The 27,146-nt window shown below is 53.9% G+C and overlaps 1 protein-coding gene across 4 annotated transcripts; it reads right to left on the minus strand.

Moving 5' to 3' along the window:
- Positions 1 to 2,943: 2,943 nt before the first annotated feature.
- MSI1 (musashi RNA binding protein 1) lies at positions 2,944 to 25,849 on the minus strand. 4 transcript variants are annotated; one of them, XM_023241486.2, is made up of 15 exons: positions 25,704 to 25,848; positions 25,494 to 25,534; positions 24,849 to 24,930; positions 24,666 to 24,750; positions 21,734 to 21,775; positions 20,097 to 20,189; positions 16,417 to 16,465; positions 15,139 to 15,221; positions 14,549 to 14,666; positions 11,719 to 11,799; positions 10,384 to 10,440; positions 7,241 to 7,309; positions 6,307 to 6,461; positions 5,848 to 5,911; positions 2,944 to 4,736 (listed from the first exon to the last, which is right to left on the minus strand). In XM_023241486.2, exons 1-14 carry the CDS (start codon positions 25,760 to 25,762, stop codon positions 5,870 to 5,872), a joined length of 1,056 nt encoding a protein of 351 aa, XP_023097254.1. In that variant the 5' UTR covers positions 25,763 to 25,848; the 3' UTR covers positions 2,944 to 4,736; positions 5,848 to 5,869. The 4 variants fall into 4 exon arrangements, with proteins under 4 accessions (XP_023097254.1, XP_023097253.1, XP_023097256.1 ...); XM_023241485.2 differs by having other exon boundaries at positions 6,307 to 6,494; XM_023241488.2 differs by lacking the exon at positions 10,384 to 10,440 and having other exon boundaries at positions 25,704 to 25,849.
- Positions 25,850 to 27,146: the final 1,297 nt, after the last annotated feature.

The following is a 27,146-nucleotide window of genomic DNA, read 5'->3' on the forward strand; positions in this document are numbered from 1 at the left end:
GACCGCGAGATTGTGACCTGGCTGAAGTCGGACGCTTAACCGACTGCGCCACCCAGGCGCCCCAACATTTTTGTTTTTAAATGTTTACTTATTATGGGGGGTGGGAGGAGGCGCTAACAGTGCACAAGATGGGAAATAAATTACTTTAAAATAAAATAAAATAAAATAAAATAAAATAAAATAAAATAAAATAAATGTTTACTTATTTATTTTGAGAGAGAGAGCCAGAATGAGGAGAGACAGAGAGAGGAGAGAGAGAGAATCCCAAGCAGCCTCCACACTGTCAGTACAGAGAGCCTGACGTGGGGCTCCATCTCACAACCATGAGATTATAACCTGAGCTAAAATCATGAGTCGGACACTTAAACCGACTGAACCACCCACAATATGAATTTTTTTTAAGATTGTATTGTTCTAAAAAAATTTTTTTTTTATTAAAAAAAAATTTTTTTAAACGTTTTTATTTATTTTTGAGACAGAGAGAGAGCATGAACAGGGGAGGGTCAGAGAGAGGGAGACACAGAATCCGAAACAGGCTCCAGGCTCTGAGCTGTCAGCACAGAGCCCGCGCAGGGCTCGAACTCACGGACTGCAAGATCATGACCTGAGCCGAAGTCGGCCGCTTAACCGACTGAGCCACCCAGGCGCCCCCCAAATTTTTTTTAATGTTTATTTATTTTTGACAGAGAGAGAGAGAGAGAGACAGAGCATGAGTGGGGGAGGGGCAGAGAGAGAGGGAGACACAGAATCTGAAGCAGGCTCCAAGCTCTGAGCTGTCAGCACAGAGCCCAACGCGGGGCTCGAACTCAAGAACTGCAAGATCATGACCTGAGCCGAACGAAGTCAGACACTTAACCGACTAAGCCACCCAGGTGCCCATTTTCTTTCTTTTTTTAAAAGTAATTTCTACATCCCAACGCGGGACTCAAACTCAAACCTCAAGATCAAGAATCCAACATCAAGAGTTGTATGCTCTACCGACTGAGCCAGCCAGGTGCCCCTTACTCTTTTGAATCTCAGTTGTCCTTGACCTCCCACCCACATAACCCATACTACATCAGTGCTTTAAGGTGACCAGTTGTCCTAGTTTTCCAGGGAATGAAGGGTTCTTGGTACTTGGAGCTTCCTGTTTTCAAATCAGGAAAGTCCCTGGTTGAGTCCCTGGAAAACAGGATGAGTTGGTCGCCCTATCAGGGCCTAACACAGTGTTTTGTGCACAGTCGATGCTAAGGGAGTATTTGTGCACTGCAGTTTCTGGTCCCACTCGGGAGAGGGCAGACACTGCTGAGCTCCAGTCGCGCATTTCCAGGCATCTGGGGCAGCCCAATATTAATAATAGTAACTACTATTCACCAAGCACTTCCTTTGTGCCTTGCCTGGTGTTGAGTCCTCTGCATTTGCCCTCCCATTTAATTCTCAGTCGCCCAAGTTACAGCTAGTGCTTTTTATTGAGGTGAAATTCCCATCACATAAAGCTAACCATTTTAAAGTGAACGAGTCAGTAGCATTTAGTACATTCAGTGTTGCGCCACCATCGCTCTCCAGTTCCAGAACATGTTTATGACCTCCGAGGCATAAACCTTTAGACATAGACCTAAAACCATAGACCTTTAACCATTAAGCAGTCCCCCCCCCTCCCATTCTGACCTGCTACCTGCCCCTCCAAATCCTTTTTCTGTCTCCATGGATTCACCTCTTCTGGATATGTCTTAATAGAAACTCACAATATGTGGTCTTTTACATAGACCTTTATGGCTTCCTTATTCTTTAAGGCTTCTTTTTCCTTTTCCTTTGACACATGACAAAACTGAGGCTCAGAGAGGTTGGCGAACCTGTTCAATGTCCTTCAGCTAGGAAGGGGAAGAGCTGGGTGTTGGAGCCCCCACAGGTAGCCATTTGCTATACCCACACCCCAATCTGAGCTGGTTTCCCAACTTACCTCTTAGGATTCTTTGAGTTAAAGGCAAACTAGAGCAAAGGGTCCAATGCTAAGTTTTATTTTTTTTTAACGTTTATTTATTTTTGAGAGAGACAGAGACAGAGCATGAGTGGGGGAGGGGCAGAGAGAGAGACACACACAGAATCCGAAGCAGGGTCCAGGCCCCCAGCTGTCAGCACAGAGCCCGACACAGGGCTCAGACTCACGAGTGGTGGGATCATGACCTAAGCAGAAGTTGGACACTTAACCAACTGAGCCACCCAGGTGCCCCTTAATATTTTTTAAATTGTGGTAGAATATACACAAAATTTACTATTTTTTTTTTGCCATTTTACGTGTACAATTCGGTGGCATTAATATACTCACAATGTCACACAACCGTTACCACTACTATTTCCAAAATTTTTTCAATACCCCCAACAGAAGCTCTGTACCCACTAAGGAATAACTCCAGCTCCCAGTACCCTCTATATGGCATTCTGTCCCTAGTATATTCTACGTATCTCATATAAGTGGAACCACACAGTATTTGTCCTTTGTGTCTGGCTTCTTTAATTTAGCACAATGTCTTTTTTTATTTAAAAAAAATTTTAATGCTTATTTTTAAGAGGGAGACAGACAGAGCGTGAGCAGGGGAGGGGCAGAGAGAGAGGGAGACACATCCGAAGCAGGCTCCAGGCTCTGAGCTGTCAGCACAGACCCCAACTCGGGGCTCCAACTCATGCTTTCATGAGATCATGACCTGAGCCAAAGTCAGACACTTAACCTACTGAGCCACCCAGGTGCCCTTCCTGCCCCCGCCCTTTTAATGGCCACCCTAATGGGTGTGAAGTGGTATCTCATGGTCAACACGAAGCTTTGAGGCTGGTCAAGAAGTTGTACATGGAAGCCGGGCCAAGTGGACAGTGTAGACTTTCAGAAGAAATGCAGAAGAGAAAACGGGGTATCATTGGGGTACCTGGACCTGAATGTACACAGAGATGCAAGACATTCACAAACCCAGCACCGTTTTCAAATAATTTATTAGGAATTTAAAACTGAAAATAAAACCTGGAAAAAGAAGTTACAGATGTGGAGAGAAGAGACACCGGAGGGTGGTAACTTGCTGGCTTCAAAACACCATGTAACATCTTTTTTAAAAATTCCCCAAACAAATCAGAAAACGGAATTCCAGGGCCCTGAGCCCATAGGTGGGCCCAGTGGGGTGGGATGGGGTCACAAGAAGGGGAGGAGAAGGAAGCTGAGTCTCTCATGACTCAGCTCAAACGTGTAGAAAATTAAAAATAAAAACCAATAAAATGCAGCTTCTCTTTTATTAGGAAACATTAAAAAAAAAAAAAAAAAAACAACCACGAACAGCCGCGCATCTCAGTAACAAAGATTATTGCTTTGTGTTCTCAGGGCTAATAGGTTAAGCACCTCACACAGACAATTAACTCTCCAAAGGGGGTTTTAGGGATGGGAACTGTGATGGGGAAGAGAGCTTAGGTCCCCAGCCTCAGACCTGGGGTGAGGGACATAGAGGGGGGGCCAACAACAGGTAAGTGGGCCTCAGCCCTGCCATGCCAGCCAGGTCACTCACTGTTCATGAAGTCACACCCTGAGCCTCTTTTTCCTTTGAAGGGGGCTTGGGGGCTCGGGGATGCCAAGGGGCTCTGGCCATGGGACCATCCTGGTGGGAAACTTCAGTGAGAGAATGTGGGGGTTCCCTGAGAAGCCCTTTGCTTTCCCCTGGGGTCCGCCCCTTCCCAAAGTACCCCCTTGATGCCCGCTCATGGGGGGCTCAGAGCAGAAACCATGAAGGCCTGACCTAGGCAGGGAGCAGGGGAGACCTTTGGAGAGTTAATTCCTTTCCAGCAGTGGTTCCGGGCGAGCCCTTCTCTTTCCTCACCCCTTGCCCCCATGCTGGGTTTTTGGGGTGAGCAGGCCCAAGGCCTTGACCCCTAGGGCCTGAGTGAGTGGGCTTGCCTTGGCCACAGTTGAGGCCTGCAAGCTTACAGTAACGGTGTCTGAGGAGGAGACAGAAACACAGGGGGAGACCTTTGCCGGGTGGGGTGAGGCGACGCCCTCACCCCCAAGGGGTCTTAGAGAGGGGAAGGGGCTTCACCTCACAGTATTTACATATGATACAGGACGGGATGGTTCCAGGGGCTTGGCCTGGCCTACACAACCCTGTCCTCCTTTCCAGGGCTGGAGGGAGGTGGCCAGGAGCCCACACCCACATAGACATTTTGTTCTCAGCTGGTGGGGGGCACCTGGCCCCTGGCCCCCTACGGCCTGGGGCTTCACATTCACAAACCTAGAAATAGTTTAAAAAACGGTTTCTTTAAAAAAAAAAAAAAAAAAAGGAAAGAGAAAAGGAGGGGAAATCAGAATAAAAAACAAGCGTAGGGCTTGCGGCCTGTAGCAGACCCCCTCCGCCCTCACTCTAGCTATGCACAAATACAAAAGCCTTCTGGGGGGCGGGGTCCTATAGGGAGGGGCAGGGAGGAAGGGGCGCAGACCTGAGAGGGGAGAACCAGAGGGGTGGGGGTGGGGGGGCAACCGGCTAATCCAAAATAAATAAAAGCGGGCAGGAGAGGAGCAGGTGGGGAGGGATGCCAAGGGCGGAAGAGAGGGAGGTTAGTAGGGGAGCCAGACGCTGTCCGGGGCGGCAGGGCAGGGGCCGGGCCCAGGGAGTTGGGGGCAGGCAGTAGCGGTCCGAGTCGCTGCGGGGGAGGGGGCGGCGGCTGCGGCTGAGGTGTCCCCGCCCCCTCGCTGGCTCACTGTGGTCCTCAGTCAGCTGCAGGCTGGGGCGCTGGAACACAGCAGGAGGTTACGGTTACGGGGACCCTGTGGCAACCTGCCACCTCCCCACCCCAGCCTCTCTTTGGGGGTCCGCAGAACACAGGTAGGCTCTCCTAGAAGAGCTTTGCTCACACACTTCGCAGGCTCTGTTCCCAGTTCGTAATGCTCTTTCCCTAGATTTTCAATGACTGGATTTATTCTATTGCCAACTTCTCAGAGGCACCTTCTCTAAATCTCTAATTTGAAGTAACCCCTTCTCACATCATTTGGAAGTATCTCATTTGTTCGCTTGATTTTTGTCTGTAGAATGAGAGCGGGAACTCATCTGTCTCATACACCCTTCTTTCCTGAAACAGGGCTCAATAACTAGTTGTTTGAATGAATGCACGAAGGAAGGAAGGAAGGAAGGAAGGAAGGAAGGAAGGAAGGAAGGAAGGAAAGGTCCCAGGTTCACACAGTATCCTCATATGACTGTGTGTACAGAGTTATCTCTCTCACACTCTCTGGATGTGCATATCTGCTGACAGTATCCTGTTTTAATGGCTGTGTAATATTCCATTGTATGCAAATGCTCTAATTTATTTAAACACTCTCCTTTTGATGGGCATATCAGTTCTTTGCAGTTAAAATTTTTTTTGTTTAATCTCTACACCCACGTGGGGCTTGAACTCATGATCCGAGATCAAGAGTCGCATGCTCTTCTGACTGAGATAGCCAGGCGCCCCAGTCCCTTGCAGTTTTTCAAATAAATGCCTAGAAGTGGAATTGTTGGGTCAAGGACATGAATGGTTAAAATCTAGATAAATAGTGCCAGTCCGCCCTTTGGAAACCCTGAGTCAATTTACACGTTGCTTCCCCTACACCCTCATCAATGCTGGGCATTAGCAATCTTAAAAACTCTTTGCCTGATAGGTAGTATGTGTTGCCTTGTGTTTTTCATTTACATTTTTTAGGTAGCGGGTGGAGCAGCTTTTCAGGTTCATTGACCGCTGCTGGAAGTTCCGTCTCCTCCCCGGACTGTGGGCTCCATGAAGGCAGGGACAAGGTCTGTGGCCCAGATTGGGCTGCCCATATCAGCCTGCCCAGGGCCACCCCCACCCGACCCCCGCCCACCTCCTCACCTCCTGCCACCTGTCTCCTGCTTCAGTGGTACCCATTGGTGAAAGCTGTGGCAATCAAAGGGCCCTGGGAAGAAAAAAAATTTGATTCCTGGATCCTTAGGGAAGCAGAGAAGGTACCGGGGCTCCTCTCTTCCGACCAAGGGTGAAGCATGGACCCTTCTGTAGCCCTGCCCATATCATCTCCACCGCAGGTAGGGCCTGGAATCTGTATATTACCAGTACCCTGGTTAAAATTAGGACATTCCTGAGCTAGAATCTGGGTGGGCAGAGATGGTGAGTCTGCGTGATGTCCCCAGAGCCTCATGCCCGGCACACTGAATGATGACCCCCCACCCCGCAACTGTTCCTCCTAGGTGACACTCTTTTTCCATCCATCATCCCTTGGTCCCTTCTGCCCGTGCAGAAAGACAAAGCCTCTCCCTCCTCCAACTTCTGAGTCTTCCAGGACCAGCCACTCACCCCAAGACTGTGGCCGAAGCCGGTGCTGGGGGCGGGGCTGGCAGCGCTGATGTAACTGCTGACCCCCGAGTCCTGGTTGGCTGCCCCATAGAGCTCGGCCATGGGGCCAGGGCTTGTGGTCCCCAGGAAGCCCCCCGTGCGGCTGGGAGTTGAACCTGGAGGGGGAGCCATCGTCCAGGGGTGAGAGCCTGGCAACCCAGAAAGAAGACGGTGATAGCCGCGGCGCCCACTGTTGCCCCACAACACCCCCTCAAACCTGTTCCACCCACCCTGACTTCACCCTTCCCTCTCCCTCAACCCTACATCCTAGCAGGGCCTGTGGGTCCACTTCCTGGAGGTCTCTCCAAGTCCATCCACTCCCACCATCTTGTCTGACCATTTAGCAGCCTCCTCACTGACCTCCAGGCCTCCCCTCTTGGGCCCCATCAGACTTCTCCCCATGCTGCAGCTGAGTGCATTTTCTAAAAGCGACATCACTCCACTACTTAAATGATCCGTGTCTCCCCAGGACCTGGTTTCTCCTACCTTCTTCTCTCCACTCCCCATTCCTGTGCTCCCCCTAATGCTAACTGACCTCCCTGGGGGACACTTTTCTTCCTATTGCCTTCAAACTAGAAGTTAAGAGCCCCTTCCTCCTGGAAGCCTTCCTGAGAGGCTCCAGCTGTGAGCTCTCCTAGGCCCTGACTTCCCCCAGCAGAGCAGAATCATCCTTCAGAATTTACTGCTTTTGTAATAAAACCTGATGCCCCCACCAGCCTGTAAGCTGAGGACAAGGGGTCCCCTTCCTGGCTGGCTCACCAGGAATGTGCTCAGTGAATGTTTGTGGAGCAAATGAATAAGTCCCTCTGCAAAAGGGTGGCAGTGGCTACCTCCCCTTCCCTCTAGACTTCTCTGCCCACCCCTCGTCAGCTTCCTGCATCCCAGAAGGCCTTACCTGTCCCTCGAACCACAGCTGCTGCCGCCGCCGCTGCTGCCATTGGTCCGTAAGCAGTGAGAGGAATGGCTAAAAGGGAAGGTATGGGCACTTCAGTGTGGTGGCTGAAGGCACGGAGGTGGATAACGGAGGCCCCCTCTGGGCCGTCTCTCCAGCCTTACCCCACCTCAGAGGGTCGGTGCAGCGCCAGTGCCGAGGCAGAAAGAACTCCTTTGGGCCACCAATTATGCCCTGACCCACGGAATGGATGGAGAAAGGTAGGAGAGCGGATGGCCTCCTAGTAATGGATGGAACCTCGGTTTCCCCCCTGGACTCAAGGGACACATATGAACCACATAAAACAACTAGAGGGTGGGGGCGGGGCACCCCCCCCCCCAGCTGCTCTGAGCGATGCCCCCTTCTCCAGAGAGTGCCCTTGGCCGCCGAATGGGGCCACCTAGCTCAGAGGTCCCCAGGAGGTTACAGCCCTCATCCCAACCTCAGCCGACTGCAGCCAGTGACTGACTGACATGGGGTGCAAGAAGCCAGGCCTGCTGCCTCAAGGTGGGACCTTATCTGAGGTGCGGTGAGTGCCCCAGAGCTGCCTGTGGAATCAGGCTGAAGCCAGATTCCAGTCAAGGCCACAATTTGGCTTCAACCCTTCTGCTGCCTGTCCTGTTTCCCTCACTGTCCCTCTCCTGAGAGCACGCCCTCAGTAGCTTGTGTGCACCCCAATTCCCTGCCTCAGGGTTCCCCTGACCGCCACCCAGCCAGAAGTGACCACTACCTCCCCCCAACTCCTCTAGCCCCCTTTTCTCGGATCCCCTCTTCAGACACAGAGATAATTGCTATTCCCTTGTTTGCTGTCTACCTCCAGTCCGCCTCCACAGTGCCTTATACACAGTAGTGTTTAATAAATGTCTGCCGAAGGAGTAAAAGGAACCTTTTTTTTAAATTATTTTTTTTAAGATTAAAAAAAAAAATCTCTACATCCAGGGGATCAAACTCACAACCCCAAGGTCAAGAGTCGCATGCTCTATGGACTGAGCCAGCCATGCGCCCCTAAAAGGGACCTCCCTCTTCTTTTTTGGCAGGGGGGGGGGAGGGTGCAACCTCTTTTTATTTTATTTTATTTTTATTTATTTTTTTTTTCCGGAACCTCTTTTTAAATAAGCCATTGGCTTGAACCTGGTGCTCCCTTGGCTTGGGGTGGTGGGCGCCCCCTACTGCTTGGCTCTGCCACTGCAGCCCCTCAGGCTACAACCCCACCCAGAGCCAGGATCTTCTGAGCTGGTTTGCCCTCAGGAATACTTGTCTCCCATCCCAAGACGCACCTTCTGGGGGCTGTTTTGGTGACCTTGACCCTGAACTGGAACTGGACCTGGGGCTAGGGACCTGGAAATGGCTCCTGAAAATTCCTGGCAAGGCCTTTGGTCTGGGGGCTTAAAGTCTGGGACCGCAGTGTTCCCACACTGTGAAGGCACCTTGCCTAAGAGCCATACAGTTGGCTCCTTGTCCAGACATCACCTTCCTTGACCATCCTCGCAAAGGCAGTGCCCTGCCCCTGGCCCCAAGGCCTTAGAACATCTCCCTGTTTTATTTTCCTCATGGAACCTCTCACCCTCCACAAGTATTTTATTCGTTTGGTTGTCTACTTGTTTATTGCTGTCTTTCTCCAGCTCCAGGAGGGCAGGGGCCTTGTCTGTCTCATTCACTGTGGTATCCCCACTGCCTGGAACAGCATCTGACATGATAAATGTCTACTGAATGCGTGAAGGAAAATACCCATGTCTCCTGAAGGCAAGAGAGAAGTTCAGACCCCACACCTCCAGGGGAAACCCCTTCCCCTGCACCAAGCTATCTGCTGAGGGGACATTTCTTTCTCACTTCTTTAAGGGCAGGGGCTGGGCTCTGAGGTCTGGTTCCCGGTCTGTTGAGGCATTTCCACAAAGCAAAGTCAGCGTGGCCAACGGGAGCAAGAGCTTCACGACTGTAAAGGATTACTCATTTATATAAGTATTTGTTTTCCTCTCTAGGCTGCAAGTCCTGTGAGAGCAGGGCCTGGCTCTGTCCTGTCCCTGCTGTGCCCCCAGGGCCTGGCGGAGTGTCCCACACTGTAGGTCCTCAACACAAAGCTCTTAGATGAGTAGAAAGGAACCCCCGCTTCCAATCCCCCATCGCGGGTCGAATCCAACTCTGCTCAGGGAAGGGCCACTACCACCCCCACCTATAGGACGCTTTACTCCCTCCCCTTTCCTCACCCTCTGTTTTCTCCCCTCCCCCCACTTTGAGGGACCCCTGAGCACCCCTTGGAAGGAAGGTCTCATCTAAAGCAGCATCCATGCTCACGTCCTCCACACACGGCCAGGTTGGGGGGGAGAGTCTAGGGTGGGGTGGGGAAAGAAGCAGGTTGAACAGAGAAACCCCTTGCAGCCCACCTCATTTGCACATACCCCTCCCCTCCCTTTGGACTCGGCCCCCCTGCTCCAGAGCAGAGCTGACTGGCCCAAGCGCAAGCTGCAGCTGGAGAAACGGTTCTTGATGGCCAAGCACCTTCATCCACTTGCTCAGAAGTTGCAAATGGGCAGCCCCGGGGGCTGTATTTGGCCCTCGAATAGGTTTCATTTGGCCTGCAGTGGTTTAACAATTTGGAATTTGTTGCCAACATTTGAAAATGATGGGAAAATCCATTCCAAAGCAAAAGCTGGGTTTCTGGCTTCTCTTGGAAACTGAGATCTGAAAGTACTAGGTGTGCATCCCGTCCTGGCAAGGGTCGGCTGGCAAGGAGTGGAGGCATGTGCACAAGTCTGTCAAAGTCCCCACCCGGCCCACTCTGCTCTGAGCTTGAGACCCTGGCTTCTTCACGGCTGGATCCCAGAGTCTACTTGGTGCCTGGCACACGGGAGGCGCTAGATAAATATTTGCCAAATGGATGAATGAGTGATTTTGCCTCCATCTGCTGGGCTTGGCCCTATGCCCCACCCTTAAGGGCCAAGTAGCTACACAGACTGGCCAGGGCCTGGGCAGAGTCTGCTGTATCCCCACAGTCAGAGGGCTGGTGGGCAGGAGAAGAGGGTCCCACTAGCTTTCCCCGGGGAAAATCCCTGGGTCCTTCTCTTTCTCCCCATGAGGCCTGTGAGGTGTACGAAATCCGAGCGACTGACCTGTAAGCTCGGGGAGGACTGGGGCGCTCGGGAGAGGGGTCCGCTCTACACGGAATTCTAAAATGAAACGTAAAACAGCTTAGGAAGATACAGGGGAGGCCCCTGGGGCATGGCCCAGGGAGGACAAATGCACCCACAGGGACACTGGGTAGGGGACAGGCCATGCACAGGACCCGAGAGCTGGGATGGGGAGAGCACGGTCCCCAGCAGGCAAAGGTGGAGAAGACACAGAGGAGAGACAGAGAGAGAGAGTAGGCAGAGTTGCCCCCTACACCCTGGCCACGGGGCAATGCCGGAGCTTCCGTTCTGGTGTTTCTTAAAAGATTTGACATTGCACCAAAACACCTTCCAGAATCCTCCTCTTTTACTGTTGTTGTTGTTGTTGTTGTTTGTTTCTGTTTTTGTTTTTAGGGGGAGGAGCTGGGGAGGCAGCACTGATAAAAAACAATGACCCTAGAGCAGGTCAGGCTCAGGTTGGGTTCCCAGCTCCACCACTTTCTAGGTGGGTCTTCTTAGCAAGTCACTTTTGCTCTCTGAGACCATTTCCTCAACTGTGAAAGGAGGATGATCACCCTTCCCCAACGAGAGTGTTGTCAGGCTTAGACAACATAATGTACAGAAAGGACTCTAAGCTAGACAGCCTGAAAGGCAAAGAATGCAAGTGCTTAGGGACCCTCTAAAAAAAATAAGGCCAGGAAAAAAAAAAAAAAGAAGCTTGCAAAAATTTGATATCTGATATTTCAAAGAAAACAACGTTGAATAGTTATCATGGCAAAATTCAGAACTTTGTTGGGCTTCCTGCCACTTATTCTAAGGTCTAGTGTTATTTTTATTTTGAATTACAAATGAGGGTGGTGATCGTCAGGCTTTTAAATTGTTTTTCAGCATTCAGGGTCGCAAAAGGTCTTGCTGGCCTTGAAGGAGCTCAGCATAGCACGTGGTCATTATAAGCATGTCCATAAAGACACAGCCGGCATTGGCCCTCAGGGAGGCCTCCACCATGAGTCTGATGCCTTCTCTGGTGGAAGTGGCAACTCAGGACGGGGTGAGGAGGAGAGAAAGGCAAGAGGCAGGCAGAGATGAGCCTGGGAGAGAATCGTGCCATGCAAGACCACGTGGGGTGGGGGTGGGGGAGCCCCCAGCTTCTGGGGAAGGGGTGAGGAGGGGATGGGTGGGGAGAGGTGCTCCTTCCTCAGACATGCCCTTCCTTCCAAGCCTCCAGCAGGCAGACCACCCCCACCCCCAGCCATGCACCCCCAGACACCGCCCTGAGGAGTCAGACTGCCCGGGAACCGGGGACATGCTGGCGGCAGAGAGACACCAAGAAGGACTTACCGGGGAACTGGTAGGTGTAGCCAGGGGCGAGGCCTGTATAACTCCGGCTGGCGTAGGTTGTGGCTTGGAAACCAGGGTAACCTGATAGGGCAAGTGGGCTAGTGTCAGATGCCTCACGTACTGCTCAGACCCTGCTCAGAGGAGAAGGATCTGAGCCATCCACTTCCTTCCCCACCTTGTATCACAAGTAACAGTCAGTCACATTTACCAAACACAAGTGTGCTTACCATTGCATACCATATCCTCTCCTTAAGCCTCACAGGAATCCTAAGAGGCTGGTATTATTAGGAGACCCATTTTACAAACAGGGAAACTGAGGCTCAGAGAGGTGACACATTGGCTAAGAATAATCCAAATCCGTACCAAGATGCTTTGTGCTCTGGCTCCTGCCTTCTTCCTCTCCTCATCTACAATCTTCTCCAGTCACATTTGCCTCTCTACTCTTTCTCAAATCTACCAAGCTCCTTCCCACCTCAGGGCCTTTGCACATACTCTTTCCTCTGCCTGGAGCACACACACTTCTCCCAGGTCTTCCCATGACTGTGTCCTTGTCATTATGCAAGTCTCAGCTCATATGTCACCTCCTTGGAGAGGTCATTCCACAAGAGTCCTCCCTCCCATCAGTTGCAATATTTATCTATTTTCCGATAGCACCAATGATCATTATCTGAACTCATCCCCAGGGTTTTCTAAGAGCTGATTTTCTGTCTTCCCCCATCTTTTTTATTTCTGTAGTATCTCCAGGACAAGTTCCTGGTGCCTGCTACTTGTATGCATCTAATAAATATGTGCAGCTTTACAAGAAAAATCATATAGCGAGTAACAGCGAGTGATAAGAGTGAATAACAATAGTGTAACTGGGATTCACATTCAGAGCTAACTGGTTCCAAGTCTCTTAACCACCAGTGTCACTTTTTTTTGTTGTTATTTTTTAAAGGAGGTGAAACCAGCTAATGAATTACCTTGAAAAGAAAACAGTTTCAGTGTTCCAGACCAAAGGAGGTTAAAGAGATGGGACAACTAAGTGCAATAGCTGATTCTAGCCTGGATCTTATTTGAGAGAGCAAAACTATGTTATAAAGAACATTATTAGGTCAACAGATAAAACTGGAAAATAGATTAAAATACTGTATCAATGTAAATGTATGAGCTGGATATAATGTGGCTTCATGAAAAAAAAAAATACCCCTAGTTTTAGAAAATACACACTGAAAGGGGCACCTGGGTGGCTCAGTTGGTTAGGCATCCGACTTCAGCTCAGGTCATGATCTCACGGTTTGTGAGTTCAAGCCCCGCATCCGGCTCTGTGCTGACAGCTCAGAGCCTGGAGCCTGCTTTGGATTCTGTGTCTCCCTCTCTCTCTGCCCCTCCCCTGTTCACATTCTGTCTCACTCCCTCTCAAAAATAAATAAACATTAAAAAAAAGAAAATACACGCTGAAGTATTTAAGGGTAAAGGGCTATAGCCATAATGCATGTAACTTAATCTCAAATGATTCAGTGGAAAATCACAAGTGTGTTGTATGTGTGTATGTATATATGCATGTATATATATACACACATGCACATACACACACACACATAGACAGCAAATGATAAAGCAAATGGGGTATAAAATTAACAGGTGAATCCAGTGAAAGGCATATGGATACTCTTTGTACTATTTTATTTTTGCAACTCTTCTGAAAGTATGAAATTACTTCCAAATAAAAGTTAAAAGAAAACTTCAAGAGAAGACAGTGCCCCATTTGGAGGGTACTCTCCTCACCTACTCTACCTGTTGACCCTCTAGCCCATACCATGCCCCCTCCGCTGAATCCCCAGAGCACCCCTCCCCCCATACCTGGCAAAAAGACTCCTTTGTACTGTTCTCTTTCTGTGTGTCCGCATCTTGTCTCTCCAGGGAGACTGTGAGCTTCCTGGGAGGCCCAGCTCAGATTTTCCACCCTCAGTTGTAGGCCCCAAGCACTGCTGACCCCTGCTCAACTTCCCAGGCTCCTGGCAACCTGCACTTACTCCAGGGAGCCTGCCTGCCTCACCACCAGGTGGGTTAGTGGCCCTCCCACAGCCTCCAAGCACTGTGTGGTATCATTGCCTATTGACTCCTGTCTCCCACTTGACGGGGAAGCCCAGGAGGGCAGGTCCTGCTTCTCAGAATCTGCTCAATAAATATTAGTTGAATGAACAAGGAGCAGCCACCTTCTTTTTTTTGCCTTCCCAAAAGTCTTTGGGTCTTTGTAAATACTGTTTCCTCTGCCTGGAACACTTTACCCTTCCCTTCTTCCCTGACCTCCTATAACTAGCACCTACCCAACCCACAGACTCAGCTTCAATGTAACTTCCTTTCTGGCTTCTCCAAATCTTGGTCAAGTTCTCTATGACCATGCTCTCTTGGCACCCTATACTTCTCTATCCTAACCCTATTTATTTATATTCTTAGTTTGTTTTCCCTACCAGACCACAAAACTCCAAGGAAAGTCACTGTTGTATTTTCTGGCATAGTTCCCAGCATTTATAGTCACTCAATAACTACTGGAAAGATGGATGGATGAACAAATGGACAGATGGACAGAAGGATCAATTAATAAGGACCACTTTCCGGCTACCACTAGAGGGCAGCACCCCCATAACCAAATCACCCCACCCTGGGTTGGCTCCAAGACTTGAGCTCCTTGGTCCTCACTCCCGCCCAATGACTCATACAGGAGGGCCGACCACAGAGGAGATGCGACACCTACGCGTCACCAACCCCCCCCTCCCGCCCCCCCCACCGGTAGCCCTGGGAGCAGTTCCGGGCAGGAAGCAACCACAGGTGCAGGCCTAGCACATACCCAGCATGCCGATGCCCAGCATGAAGGCGTCCATTCCATAGGGCATGACTCGGGACCTCCCCCGGGCTGAGCCCGTCGGCGACATCACCTCTTTTGGCTGAGCTTTCTTACATTCCACCTGCAATGAGACCTGATGGTCAGTTCCTCCTACAGACATAGCGTCGCAGACCCTCTTGTTCCCTGGCAGGCCTCCTTATCATTAACTTCATAGTTACCACTTATGGAGTGCTCGCTAGCTGCTAGAGGTTATGTAAATGGCTTTGCACGCAGTAGTAGCTTACACCAACCCCAGAATGGAGGTAGTATTGCCACTCTCATTTGACGGTTGTGGAAACTGAGGTTCAGAGCGGGGAAGTCATCTGCCTAATGATTAGACTAACAAGTGGCAGAGTGAGGATGTTAATCCAGGTCTCTCTGACTCCACCAGCCGTGCTTTTTAACCACCATGAGACACTGGCTTCCTGTCCAGATTTTCAGAGGGTGGGAGAGCTGGCTGTGCCCCACTGACCGTGAGGCCCCTCTGCCTGCCTCCAGAACCTCCGAGCATCCCGTCTCCTCTCTGCACCTCCACCCATCCAATCCCCCCTCACCATTTTGTTGTTGATTTCATGGAAGTGGATCTCACACACTTTCTCCACGATGTCCTCACTCTCAAATGTGACAAACCCGAACCCTAGAGGGCAAAGGCAGGGACAAAAACAGGGTTTGTGGTCAAAACCCAGCCTGAGTCATATCAACACTACCACTGCTCTCACAGGCCAAATTCCTGAGAGTTAACAAAAGCCTGGGAACCTCTCAACTACCCGCCCGCCGAGACAGGATTCCTAGCTCCCCAATTACACACTCGAAAGCCAAGGCTCAGCAAAGTGAAGTGACTTGCCCGAGGTCACACAGCAAATTAGAAAACACTATAGCAGTGATGAAAATACACTCAGCATGCCTTTTCTTTCTCAGGTGCTTTCCGAAGAAGGAAGAAAGAACACACACAAACACTTATTTACATTTCCACAAAAGTGTGCACACCCAAACATATGTTTGTACAGTCACACATATACATGACATAGAGGCGCACACACACACGTATACCTCGGTACCCATCTGCCCCACAAATACTCGGCAGTGCTCACGAAGGCCCCCCTACATGTGGATAGTTATCATGACAAACCAGGCACATATAAATATTCAGACGTAGACACCCTTACACGCACAGGTACAAACGTACAACATACACACACACACCAGCACATACCTCAATCCCCAAACAGGCTAATACACCCAAAGCCCCAGAGCAACCAGAGAAACAACCCCACCTCCTCCTGGGGAGGCCCCAGGGGTTGTAATGGGATTTCTCAGAAGGCAAGGCCCTTGGGAGAAAAACAACCAGGCAATGCACACTGTGGCCCAGATGCTCACAGGTTGGGGGGGGGGGCGGGGGGGGGGGAGGGGGAGGGTCGGGAGCTGGGCTCGGCTCGTGGGTGGGGGTGGGAGACAGGAGTAGGAGCAGACCGCCCAGGTCTGTGGAGTCGGCCTGACCCTGGGGCTGCCCAGCCTAAGCTCTGGTTACCAGGGACAAGGTAAACCCAGCAGACACTGGCTGGGCAGACACTGGCTGGGGCGGGGGTGGAGGACTCAGTTTGGAAGGGGGGAGGTTGCTCCTCTGCTCCTCTCGGGTGTCTGCAATTGGGCAAGTTTCTAGCACAGGAAACGGCGGGACAAAAGCCTTCTGTAAGGCCAGGCCCGGGAGAGGATGCAGATCCTTGGGGATAGGATGTCAGGAGGCAAGATGAAAGGGCAGCTGTGACCTGCAGCCCCCTGGCTGACCACAGGCCCCCAGCCTGGCCTGGAAAGGGGGAGGGGGCCATACTCACCTCGGTGCCGGTTGGTGGTTTTGTCAAACATCAACATGGCATCGTCCACCTGAAACAGAGCCTGCCATGGTGGACCCACCAGATACCAGGGGACCTGCCACAACCCAGCAGGAGGGGTTCCCACACCCACTCCCCTCTTGCCCAGGCTAGGCTTTATCTTAAACCTGTTCCCTGCGCAGGGGACCACTTTCCATCCACACCCCCCAACTGGATGCCAAGGCACCTCCCATTCAACCACCAGATTCTCAAAGGATCGGCCTGCAAATATGAAACACCAAATACCTGCCTGACACTTTGCCCCATCAGACTCTCTACAGTCCCTGCAATGTAAGATCCTCATTTTGTAGATAAGGAAATGGGCTCAGAGAGGTGAAGTCACCTGCCCAAGGTCACACAGCAAATCCTAGACCAAGCCTGGAAGAAGGAGGCACGGAGTGGGTGCTAAAGAAGGAAACATGGGAGCAAGATAAAAACGGGGAAATGAAAGCCTCTTCCCTTTCTGCAAAAGGCCAGGAGGACAGCAGCCACTCCAGCCAGACTTGACTCCCCTCTCCTGGTACAGATCTTTTCCTTTAATTGAGGTTTCCTTTTGCTAGAGGCTGTAATTAAAGCAAGTAGAGTTCAGTGCCTGGGCTGCTTGCCTCCCACTGACTGGGGGAGGGGCAGGGGGCTGAGGAAAGGGGATGGTCGACATGATTCCCAGTCCCTTGCACCTCAGTCTCCTCTTCTTGTTGCTCCCTCAAGGCAATCCCTTGGATACGTGGATAGCCAAAGGCCTGAGCTTCCCTCCCACAGTCCCATCTCCCTCCCTTTGCCTACATCTGGTGCTTCCCCCCTGTCCTCTTAATTCTTCAGCCAATGTCAGCCACCTCATGGGGTAAAGCTAAGGTCTGATTTGTCCTTGGTGGAAATCAAGGGCTGCTTCTGATACCCTCCCCCCACCCACCCACACAGCCCACTTCAGCTGCTGACCTTCCCCCAAATGATCACCCACCCGAGGGATGAAGGAAAACTTCCTGAAGCCATGGAGTACAGTCTCTCCCCGACTCTCCGTGGCTCTCTTTCCCGCCTGTCATCTTCCTTGCTTAGGTGGCAAGGGCAGCCCCTGAACAGGGTGGTCCTCTAGCTCTCCTTAGGCGCCAAGCCACACCAGGCCTCCGAAGTCCCTCTGGGAGAACCAGGACCCCACTAAGCCAGGAGGCTCCTGGGCCCCTGGAGAATCTCAAAGGGAAATGACACCTCCCTCCCAAAAAGCTTTCTGCTCCAGGGGCCTGCGGCGGAGTGCCATTCTCACTCCCACCCTTATGGATGCACACTGAGTCCCAATCCCAAACCAGCCTCACTGTCCAAACTGCGCAGACACTTTGGGCTCAGCACATCTTCCCCACCCCCTTGCTTAAACAATAGAAGAGAGAAATCCAAAAAGGAGAGAGAGTTGTGATAAAAATACAGGCTTTAAGTAGGACAGGCTGGAATGGAACCCAAGATCCTACATTTGCTGGTTGGGGAACCTTGGGCTGGTGGCTTTATGTCTCCATATTCAGGTTACCTCATCTGTAAAGTGGGCATAACGGTGTTTATCAATTGTATGGAAGAGTTAAATGACAGCACTGTAACACTAACTCACAGTACCTGGTTGCAGTAAATGCTTAATAAATAACAGCTATTATTACCTTTATTGTGGAGGGGCTTGCCTACAGTCACATAGGGGAGAAGCAAAGCAAGAGAGCAAGCAGCCCAACACCCCTTGCTTTGAAGGTACCATGAGGACAGTATGCGTCAGTTATGGTGATGACCATCCTATGGAGCACCCTGACTTGTGCTCAGTAATTATTTTTTGAATTAATGAATGAGTAAAAGCCACACCCTCTTCCCTAATCCCACAGCTTTGAGTTCCTGCCTGACCCACAAACTGATTTAGCCCAAATCCACTGCCCTTCTCGCCTTCCTCCACCCAACTTCCAACTCCACCACTCCTGGCCCCCTAGAACCTTCAACTCCGGCCTTGGCTGGACAGACCCCTAGTGGGGCAGTGGGGTTGAGGCCAGGGCAAGGAGCAAGGAAAGTGGCTGGGGGTCCAGGGACCCCCACTGGTGTCCCCTCCTGGGGCCAGCTGAGGGGAGGGAGGCTCCCAGCCCAGTGTCCTTAATAGGCTTTGGTCTCCATGGGAACCCGGGGGCAGGGGGGCTCCGGCAGGGGGAGGGGAGGCGGCCGAGGCCTGCTGACCAGTGGGAGCCGCCAAGTTCGGCGGCCGCTAAGCCTGAGTGGCAGCCATGGCGGCTGACCATTGTTCCCCCCTCGGCGGCGGCCCCTCGATCCGGGCGGGGGGCCCCCCGCCGCGGGGCCCTTGGCATTCCCGGCTGTCCCCCTCGCTCCCTGGCAGCCTATTCTCCGGCTCCCCCTGGCCTCCCCGGGCCGGTTTCACATGCCAACGCCGATTTAGGCCCGAACAAAAGACGCGGCCGCTGACGGCTTCTCCTGGGGCCCGGTTGCCATGGCAACGCCGGCCCCGGGGGCAGGCGGCCTCCAATCACAGCTGCTGGATCAGATTAGTGCGAGCTCTAATGCTCGGCGCTCAGACACAAAGACACCCCGCCGGAGCCGAGCGGGCCTGCTGCTTCCCAGGAGCGCCCTTCCCTCTGGGGCCCAGGCCGCCGACCTGCCCTCAGTCCTGTACCCCGGTCCCCACGGAGGCGCCTGAGCCTAGGCCTGTGGCCCCCACGCCTGCAGCATCCGCTGGCCAGGGGGCTTCCCACCCTCTCCCCTTCTTCCCTGGAGACCGGGCCCTGGAAACCCACCCAGTTCCTAGCTCACATCCCATTTCCAAGGGGCGGTTCTCCTCTGCCCTTTGCCTAACAGGCAACTGAAAAATGCCTTGATGGCAAGGTAGAGACACAGCCCGTAGCCCATCTCATGTAAGAGAAGACCAGGGACCCTGACACTAAGCACAGCAGCCCCCCTTCACCCCTAGACTTAAAACTTAGCCCCCTCTTGGTCATATCCCCATGGGACCTTGATGTTCACATTACTCACCTTTCTGGGGACACCCTATTGTCTGATGATGCCACATCTCCTTCGTAAACTAAACGATCCAGAAATTTAAGCTCAATGCACCTCAGAGCTGAGAGCCAATCTGCTGGGCCTGATCAGAAATTTAGGGTGCTCTCCTCAGTCTCCCTCCAAATAGCTAGGGGATCAGCACCTCCCCCAGCTCCCACCTGTGCAAGCAGGGTGCTGAGTGCAATTGGGAGTCGTATTTATTGCCTCCTTATCATCCTTACCAGGAAGGAGCGGGGGAAGGTGCAACCGCCCGTGGCCTGGACAGGTGCAAACTCCCAGGAGGCCAAGGGGTGACTGGATTGAACTGGCTAGGGGAGAGCAGCCTCCCTTGGGAGAATGAAGATAAGCAAGAGAAAAACACAGGGGAAGGGCAACCACAGAGACAGCTACTATGTGGCTTCTCTCCCTGGGGATGCATCCAGAGGCTGAGGCCCACAGATAGGACAGATGCCTGGACTGTGGGTTGGCCTGGGCTCACCCACAAAAAGGACCCGGCCGCCTTTTCACCTTTTGCAGGGACTGGAATGACCTGGCTGGACTCTGCTTGATACTGACCAATTCTACAGGGCTTCCACAGCCCCCGAAAGCACCCCCAGCAGGCACCCCCAGTTTTGACCCACCTTCCCGAACTGCTCAAAATACTGCTTCACATCTTCCACCGTGGTGTTCACTGATAGCCCCCCCACAAAGATCTTCTTCGTTCGAGTCACCATCTGTTAGGGGGAGGGAATGAGAAAGTGGGCATCTGAGTCCTGTGGCCTACTGCCACCAGCAGGGGCTCGAGCCCTCCTGCCAGGGCGCCAGCTGACAAGCTCTCTGTGGCCCTAGCGACTCGGAAGCCCCCGCCCAACGAGCTCCCCCTTGGACCCCCGCCTCTAGGCCTGTCATGGGCAGCTGTGCACCCCACACCCTGGCTGACTTGAGTGTGCCTCCCTCCCTGGAGTCTGTGTAGGGGAAAATGCCTTCTGTAAGAACCAAGGGGACGGGTTAGTGACCCAGACCCACAGTGTAACTCAGAGACCCCACCAGCACCCCTGGGAGAGACTGAGGCCCATCACAGGCTTCCCCTGAACTCAATGCCGACATTTTCCTCATCAACCTCCTCCCAACCCAACCTCCGGCAGCCCTGTGGCCCCAGCCCTGTTTTAGGAAGAACACATGGTCCTAATTACCCCAGGAGCGCATGGCTAATCCACAGCAATTCCCAGCCCCATCCTAACACTAAAGCACCTTCTGTCACCAAACTGCTTAATGGAATTAACCCAATTCCGACCATGTGCTCCCTGGTGCGGCTTCCTTCGAATACCTGCTCCATAATTGCTTTCAGGCCCTCTGCTGGACCCTTCCAGAGATGTCCCCTTCCTGTCTCCTAAAACCTGTCCCTCTTCCTTCGCTGTGACAGGAGCTGGGCAGCATCCTGGCTCCTGCCAACCCCCTTGTAAATGGGGAAACTGAGATCTTCTGGAGAGGAACCTAGTCCTAGGACACAAGTTAAGTCAGCAGACTCAGGGGTCCTTGGCTCCCTGTACTGTAATCAGCCTTCCTTCCTGTCCCCTATATTTAGCCATTTAAAAATTAAGATCTGGCTAGTTGCCTTGGGACCTGGAATAAAATCTTGGGCCCTTACCCTGCACCAAAAGTTTTGAATGCTATATTGCTCAACTGCTCAGAATTCTGTTTTCCATACACCCAAAAGAACTCGCCACAGCACTAGGTAAAGAAAGCACGGGGAGGGCAGCCACTCACCCAAGTTGAAAGACAACAGGTAACCAACCTCATGGTCCCTTCCCCCTCTGCAAGCTGAACACACCGAACCCCCAGAGATAGAAAGGTGATGGGGAGGGGGGGGTTAGAGATAGCTCCCTGGCCTGACTCTAGCTAAGCCTCAGGGGGTGTTTGTCCTGGGTTTGACCTCCCCAGGGGCATTGGGTTTAGAGGCTGTGATCTATGAGGTCAGAATTTGACTCAGGGTCCACAGTGTACTGGCTTCAAATACAGGACAATGAATCCCCTGAGGGGTTCCTCCTTCTCCCAACACATGCAGCCCCCTCCCAGTCCACCCCTGAGCACAGATGGAAAGATGCAGGATGTCTTCAATCCACAGAGTGAAAGACATTAAGAATCCTCCCTCCTCCCATCCCAGTCTATTCCCATAACACTCCAAATGAAGGTTCCAGAAGCATCTCCCATAGGAGAGAATGCTGGGAAAATCACTGCCCGTAGTAACACAGCTCCTCCCAGACATGGACATACCTACCTTAGGCTGTGCTCGCCGAGGAAAGGCCACCTTGGGATCAATCTGAAAGAGAAGGGAGAGGTAAAGGGGCTTGGTTATCACAGTTTAGATGGGTGACCACACAGCCTTCAGCCCTGTGGACTTCTCTCATCCCAGGACACAGAGATGACACAGGACAGAAATCACCACAGCCTCTGGCAGAAAAGTGTAGTCGTTAAGCACTTAGGCCCCAGTGCCAGGCTCCTGGGTTCAAATCCCACTTACACTGTTTCCCAGCTGTGAGACATTGGGCAAGTTACTTAACCTCTCTGAGCCTCAGGGCCAAGCTCACCTGCAAAATGGACAAATAGTAACACCCACCTCAAAGGGGTCGTCTGCAGACTACTTGAGATCATGCTTACAAAGCACCTGGCAAGGTGTCTAGCTCACAGCAGGAACCCCAACAAAGTAAGCAAAGTCTTACTTCTTCAAGCACCAGGTATTCAAGGGCCTTCCTCACCTAACCGACTTCACACAGATGATACCAGTCTAGGTGAGGCATGTAATCCAGACTTTGGAAGCCTAGTGGGTGGAAATACTCTTTGGTTCAAGAGAAGAGTTCATAAATCACCAGGAATGGACTCAGTTCTGTTTCCCCAATACTACTGACATCTAACAGCCTTCTTCGAGGCTGCAAGCAAACAGCTCCCTGATAATGCAGCCAGGCTTGGGGTGAATCAGAACGCAGGCTTTGGTGACGCACAAGGGCACGGGACTTGGACTCAGTCAGAAACTTTGAGCCCCGGCCAAGCCTGTGATGTTGGTAACTTGCTCACCCCTCTGAGCCTCAGTTCCCTCATCTGCAAAGTGGGGATAATCACACCCACTTTTCCCAGGGGCAGCCATAGGGAATCAAATGAGATAACATGGGTGAAAGCGGCCCTTTGTGAACTGCCCTTCATTGCGCAAACAAAGGTGCTATTACCAGCGGGCCACCTTTGCCCTTGGCTGTGAACAACCAAAGGAGAAAAGCAAGATGCACCTGGGTGCTCCTGGGTATATACTCACACTGATAAACAGCAGAAGCCAGGCCACAAGACATTGTGATCAAGGCAGGACCTATGGGGCCTGGTCATTCCAGAGCTTCTTGCCACCCACATGGGTGGATACCACTCAGAAGTTCACCAGCCAATCGCAGGGAAGATCTATCTTTTCCCAAAGTTCCTTCTGTTCAAAACTCAGCCTCGTTCTAAGCAACCGGCTCTGGTTCCTCTCTGCCTGAATGGCATGAACCAGGGACCAGCCTCCTCTGGGCTCTCCAGTGGATCTGCCCACAGAGAAGGAGCCTCTAAAATCCATGCTGGGGCAATGCCGTCTCTCTCCCAAAGTTCCACTGGGCTCCAGGGAAAATCACAACTGCCCATTTCCCCTGTCTGCAGGTGTGATTTCACACCTCTACGGACATTTTCATCCTTCTTTTTCTCCTGGAAGCAGCCTCCCCAGCCACCAGAGCACCTCAAACAGTCCCCCTGTACAGACCCTGATGGGGAGATGGTACCCAAGCCACGTCTCACAGACCTACGCACACCGGATCCCTGACACACCCCACCTCCACTCTGACTCACAGCTGGCAACATAAATAAAACCCAACAAGTAAATAAAAGGTGAAAGTCAGAACCCAAAATAGACTCCCCACAATAAACCTCCCTCCCCACCCCTCTCTCCCAGGCCAGAGAATGCCAAACACAAAGCCCTTGCCTTTTTGAGTCCCAAACCTCAGAAGGATGCCCATCACACCCTCCTTCCCCCTTCTCTCTTATCAATCTTCCATGACCCCACCCTGCCCCCAGACCCAGTCCCTAAATCTCAGCTTCCTGAGCGCTGCAGAAGCCATCAGTGCATTCTGAGGACAGGGGATGGTAGGAGAACTGGCAGCTTGATGGCAGATAATCACCAAAAACAATAGGCCACTGTCTCTCCATTCCCAGCTTGGGTCACTCAGTCTGCGCCAAGAAGATCCTTTCAGAGCCGGCAAAGTTGAGGCCTGGCCTCATTTGCTCATTACTGCAAGCAGGAGTGGGAGCCACTGGGCAGAGATAACAGGAGCTGGGGACAGGCGGTAATTTAGCAAATTCTTGGGCACAACCAGCTATTGTTGCAGGTAAACAGGAGCCAGTGACTGACCCAAGCACAGGGAGGCCCAGGGCTGGAGGACAGTGGGGGAGTGTGGAGAGAGATCACACTGTCCCGGTCCCCTGGCCTCGGGTCACCCCATCACAGAGTAACCCCTCCTCGGACTTCCTCCTTTTCCTTCTCCCCTAGAGCAGGGGCCTGGGCCAGCGCCCCCTGGAGGGCCCAAGACATTGGGGAGCAGTGGGACAGCAGTAAAATGTTTTAGGAGTTTGAATGCCAAAAAAGCAGCTTCTCCTCAAATCCAGCCCTCAGAAGGGTTGTTTCCAGGCAAGCCAGTTCCCTCCTCATAAATCCCTTCCTGGGCAAAGCAGGTTCACGTCTTCCACACAAAGCGGGGAGCTCATAGACCAAAGGAGTGGGGGGGGAGAGGGAGGGGGGATTCAGTGATGCTTTGCCATTGGTTCGGATCGGTGGTGGTGGGGAGCCAAATACTAGTTAGAGTCCAGAGAAGCCACGGGGTGGGTCACTGCAACCCTGACTCACCCAATTTGGGCTAGGGGAGGGACCTAGCCCCACCCCAAGCTGCTCTGTGAGGCATCAAGATTAGTAGGTACAGGGAGGGGCTGGGGGATGTAGCATCTCACCGCAGGCCTGGGGTTTTTCTCCTCCCTCTCCCCCCCGACTCTAGTGACAAAGTTTCAGAGCTTGGCAGCCCTTCTACTCAGAAAACTCCCTCTTTCCTTAAGGACCCCGTCCAACTGTCCCCTGGGGAGAGACCTGACCCTCTCCTCCGGCGGCCTCCCTCTCCCAAAGGACCCCCGAAGCCCTGAGGGCCACTCACTGTTTTGGAGTCGAGCTCGTGCCGCGATTGCGCCAGCACTTTATCCACCCCCGCCTGGTCCATGAAAGTGACGAAGCCGAAACCCCTGCGCGCCGTAGTGAGGGAGAGGCAGATGGTTACAAGGCAGTGAGTGGCGGTGGAGGGGGGCGAGCCGGGAGCAGGAGGAGGGGGTGAGGGGCTCACCTGGATCTCTTGGTCAGAGGGTCCCGCATCACCAGACACTCCTTCACCTCCCCGAACTGGCCGAAGTATTCGCGCAGCCCTTCTGTAACCACACACCCGCCTTCGGACCAGCTCGGGCCCCGCGCCCTTCCCCCCCTCCCCCGTCCTTTGCCCCCGGTGACCCCGCCACGGCCCGGCCGCCCCCGCGCCGAGCAGCCTGCGCGCTCTCCACTGCCCCCCCCCACCTCCAAGCCCTCACCCGGCTCCCGTGGAGCCTCCTGGCGCCCACGGGGGCTCCAGGAAGACGAGGGCCGAGCTGGGCTGGAGGGGGGACGGCTCCGGCCGGGTTCCCGCCGCTCCGGGAGCCGCCTCACAAAAGTTTGAGCCGCAGGTGCGAGCGGAGTTGGCGCTGCCGCCGGCGGGTCCCGGGGGCCCAGCCCACCCCCCGATGCCCCCTGAACCCCTCATCTCCTCCCCTCCACCCGCTGGGCCGTGCGCGCACGCCGATCGCCCTGCGCTCTTGGGGTCCCCGGGCGGGGCGCGAAAGAGGGCGCGGGGGCGCCCGGGGTCAGCAGGGCGCAGGGCCGGGCTGGGGTGTCCGGTTCCGGGGCGCCGGGGGGTCCAGGGTGCCCTGCCTGGCCGGCTGGCGCTCCCGGGCTCGCTCACCCTGCGTAGTCTGCCAACTGAGTCCCCCGATGAACATCTTGCTGCGGGAGGAGGAGAGACACAAAGGGCCCGCGTGAGCGCCGGGCGCCAGGGCGCAGGGGGCGCGGGCCCGGGCCCCGGGGAGGCCCGGCCCGACCCGGATCGGCCATGTTGGCGGGGCCGGGGCGGGCGCGGGCCGGGCAGGCCGGGCCGGGCCGGGCCGGGCCGTACCAGGGGTCGTGCGGCGAGTCCGGGGAGGCGAGGCCGGGCTGGGGCGCGTCAGTCTCCATCGGGAGCCGCGGGCGGCGCGGGCAGCGGAGCGGCGGCGGCGGCGGCGGCGGCAGCGCTCGGCGCGGGGCAGATGAGGAGCGCGGCGAAGGGGGCCGGACGGACAGGCCATGCTGCCCCCTCCCCCGACCCCGCTCGGGCGGGCGGGCGGGGACGGCCGAGGGGAGGGCCCGCCGGGGGCCGACCTGCCGGCTCCTCCCCCCGCCGCCCTGCGCGCATAAAGCCCCGCGCTCGCCCGCGCGCCCGCGGAGGCGGCGGCGTCCGGACCCCGCTCCCGCCGGGCTCCCGGGTCCCTGAGGGCGCGAGAGACCCCGAATCCCGAGGCGGGCCGGGACCAGGGCGCGGCCGCACCCCCCACCCAGCCCAGCGCGGGGCCGGGCCGTGGGAACGCCCTCCCGGAATGAAGCGCTTCCCGGTGCCTTCAAGGTAGCTCGGTTCCGGATCGGGGACCCTCTCTAGTCCTCCCTCTCAGGTCCCCGCTATCCAGAATTTAAGAGCTCCCCAATATCCCTGGGTTGGGAGGGAGATCGCCCCAGTGCCCCCCACCCCTCGTGTTCCAGCTAGTGAGAAGCCCTCCATCCCCCCAGTGGGAACGAGAAGCTGCCCCCAAGGCCCCCGGTTTCCTCCGAGGCTGATTCAGGGCTCCCCCTCAGCGGCCCTCAGTCCACCCTCAGTGTCCCATACCCTCTATATCCAAATTGGGGACCCCTTTCAATGCCTCGCGTCCTGCGTGGGGATCCTCCATCAGCACCCCAGTGGCAACCGTATCAGTTCCCCGAATCCCTTCTCAGCCCTTGCTGTCCCCTTCGACTCCCCCACATCCTTTCTGTGTGGTCTATTGAGGAACCCCCCTGACCCAAGCCCGGGTTCTCTGTTTCCTGCCACCCGCACCCCCAGTGTGAGGAGTCTTCACCGTTTCTCTCACTCCTGGCTCACTTGTCTGCCCTACTCAGACTTCCGTCTGGATCCGGGAAAGCCGGGTCCGGACACTCACCGGCCCTCCCCACCGAGGCTGGGGGAGAGGGTCGGTGCCGCTTAGAACCTCCCGTTTCCAGTTTAGGAGGCCGCCGGCGCAGCTGTGCACCGTCCCCTCCCAATGACCCCCTTCTTTTGCAGAGTTCTAAGCCCAACCCCATCGGATTGGAAGAACCTAAGCCGCCTACCCACTGCGTTTGGAGTTACTTCTCTCAGTCCGCCTCAGTTTGAGATTTACTCCCCATGCAGGCAACCGCCTTCACTTCTCCTTTCTCCTCCCTACGCCTCCATCTCCGGGTCTCTGAGATCCCCTCCCGCACTTTCACCTAACGCTCCTGGGAGCCACCTCACCCTCCCCGAAAACTACCTCCCTCCAGCCAGGGAACTCTAACATCCATTCCAGATCACCCG

The sequence above is a fragment of the Felis catus genome, chromosome D3 (assembly GCF_018350175.1).
Source record: "Felis catus isolate Fca126 chromosome D3, F.catus_Fca126_mat1.0, whole genome shotgun sequence".
NCBI classification, from domain to species: Eukaryota; Metazoa; Chordata; class Mammalia; order Carnivora; family Felidae; genus Felis; species Felis catus.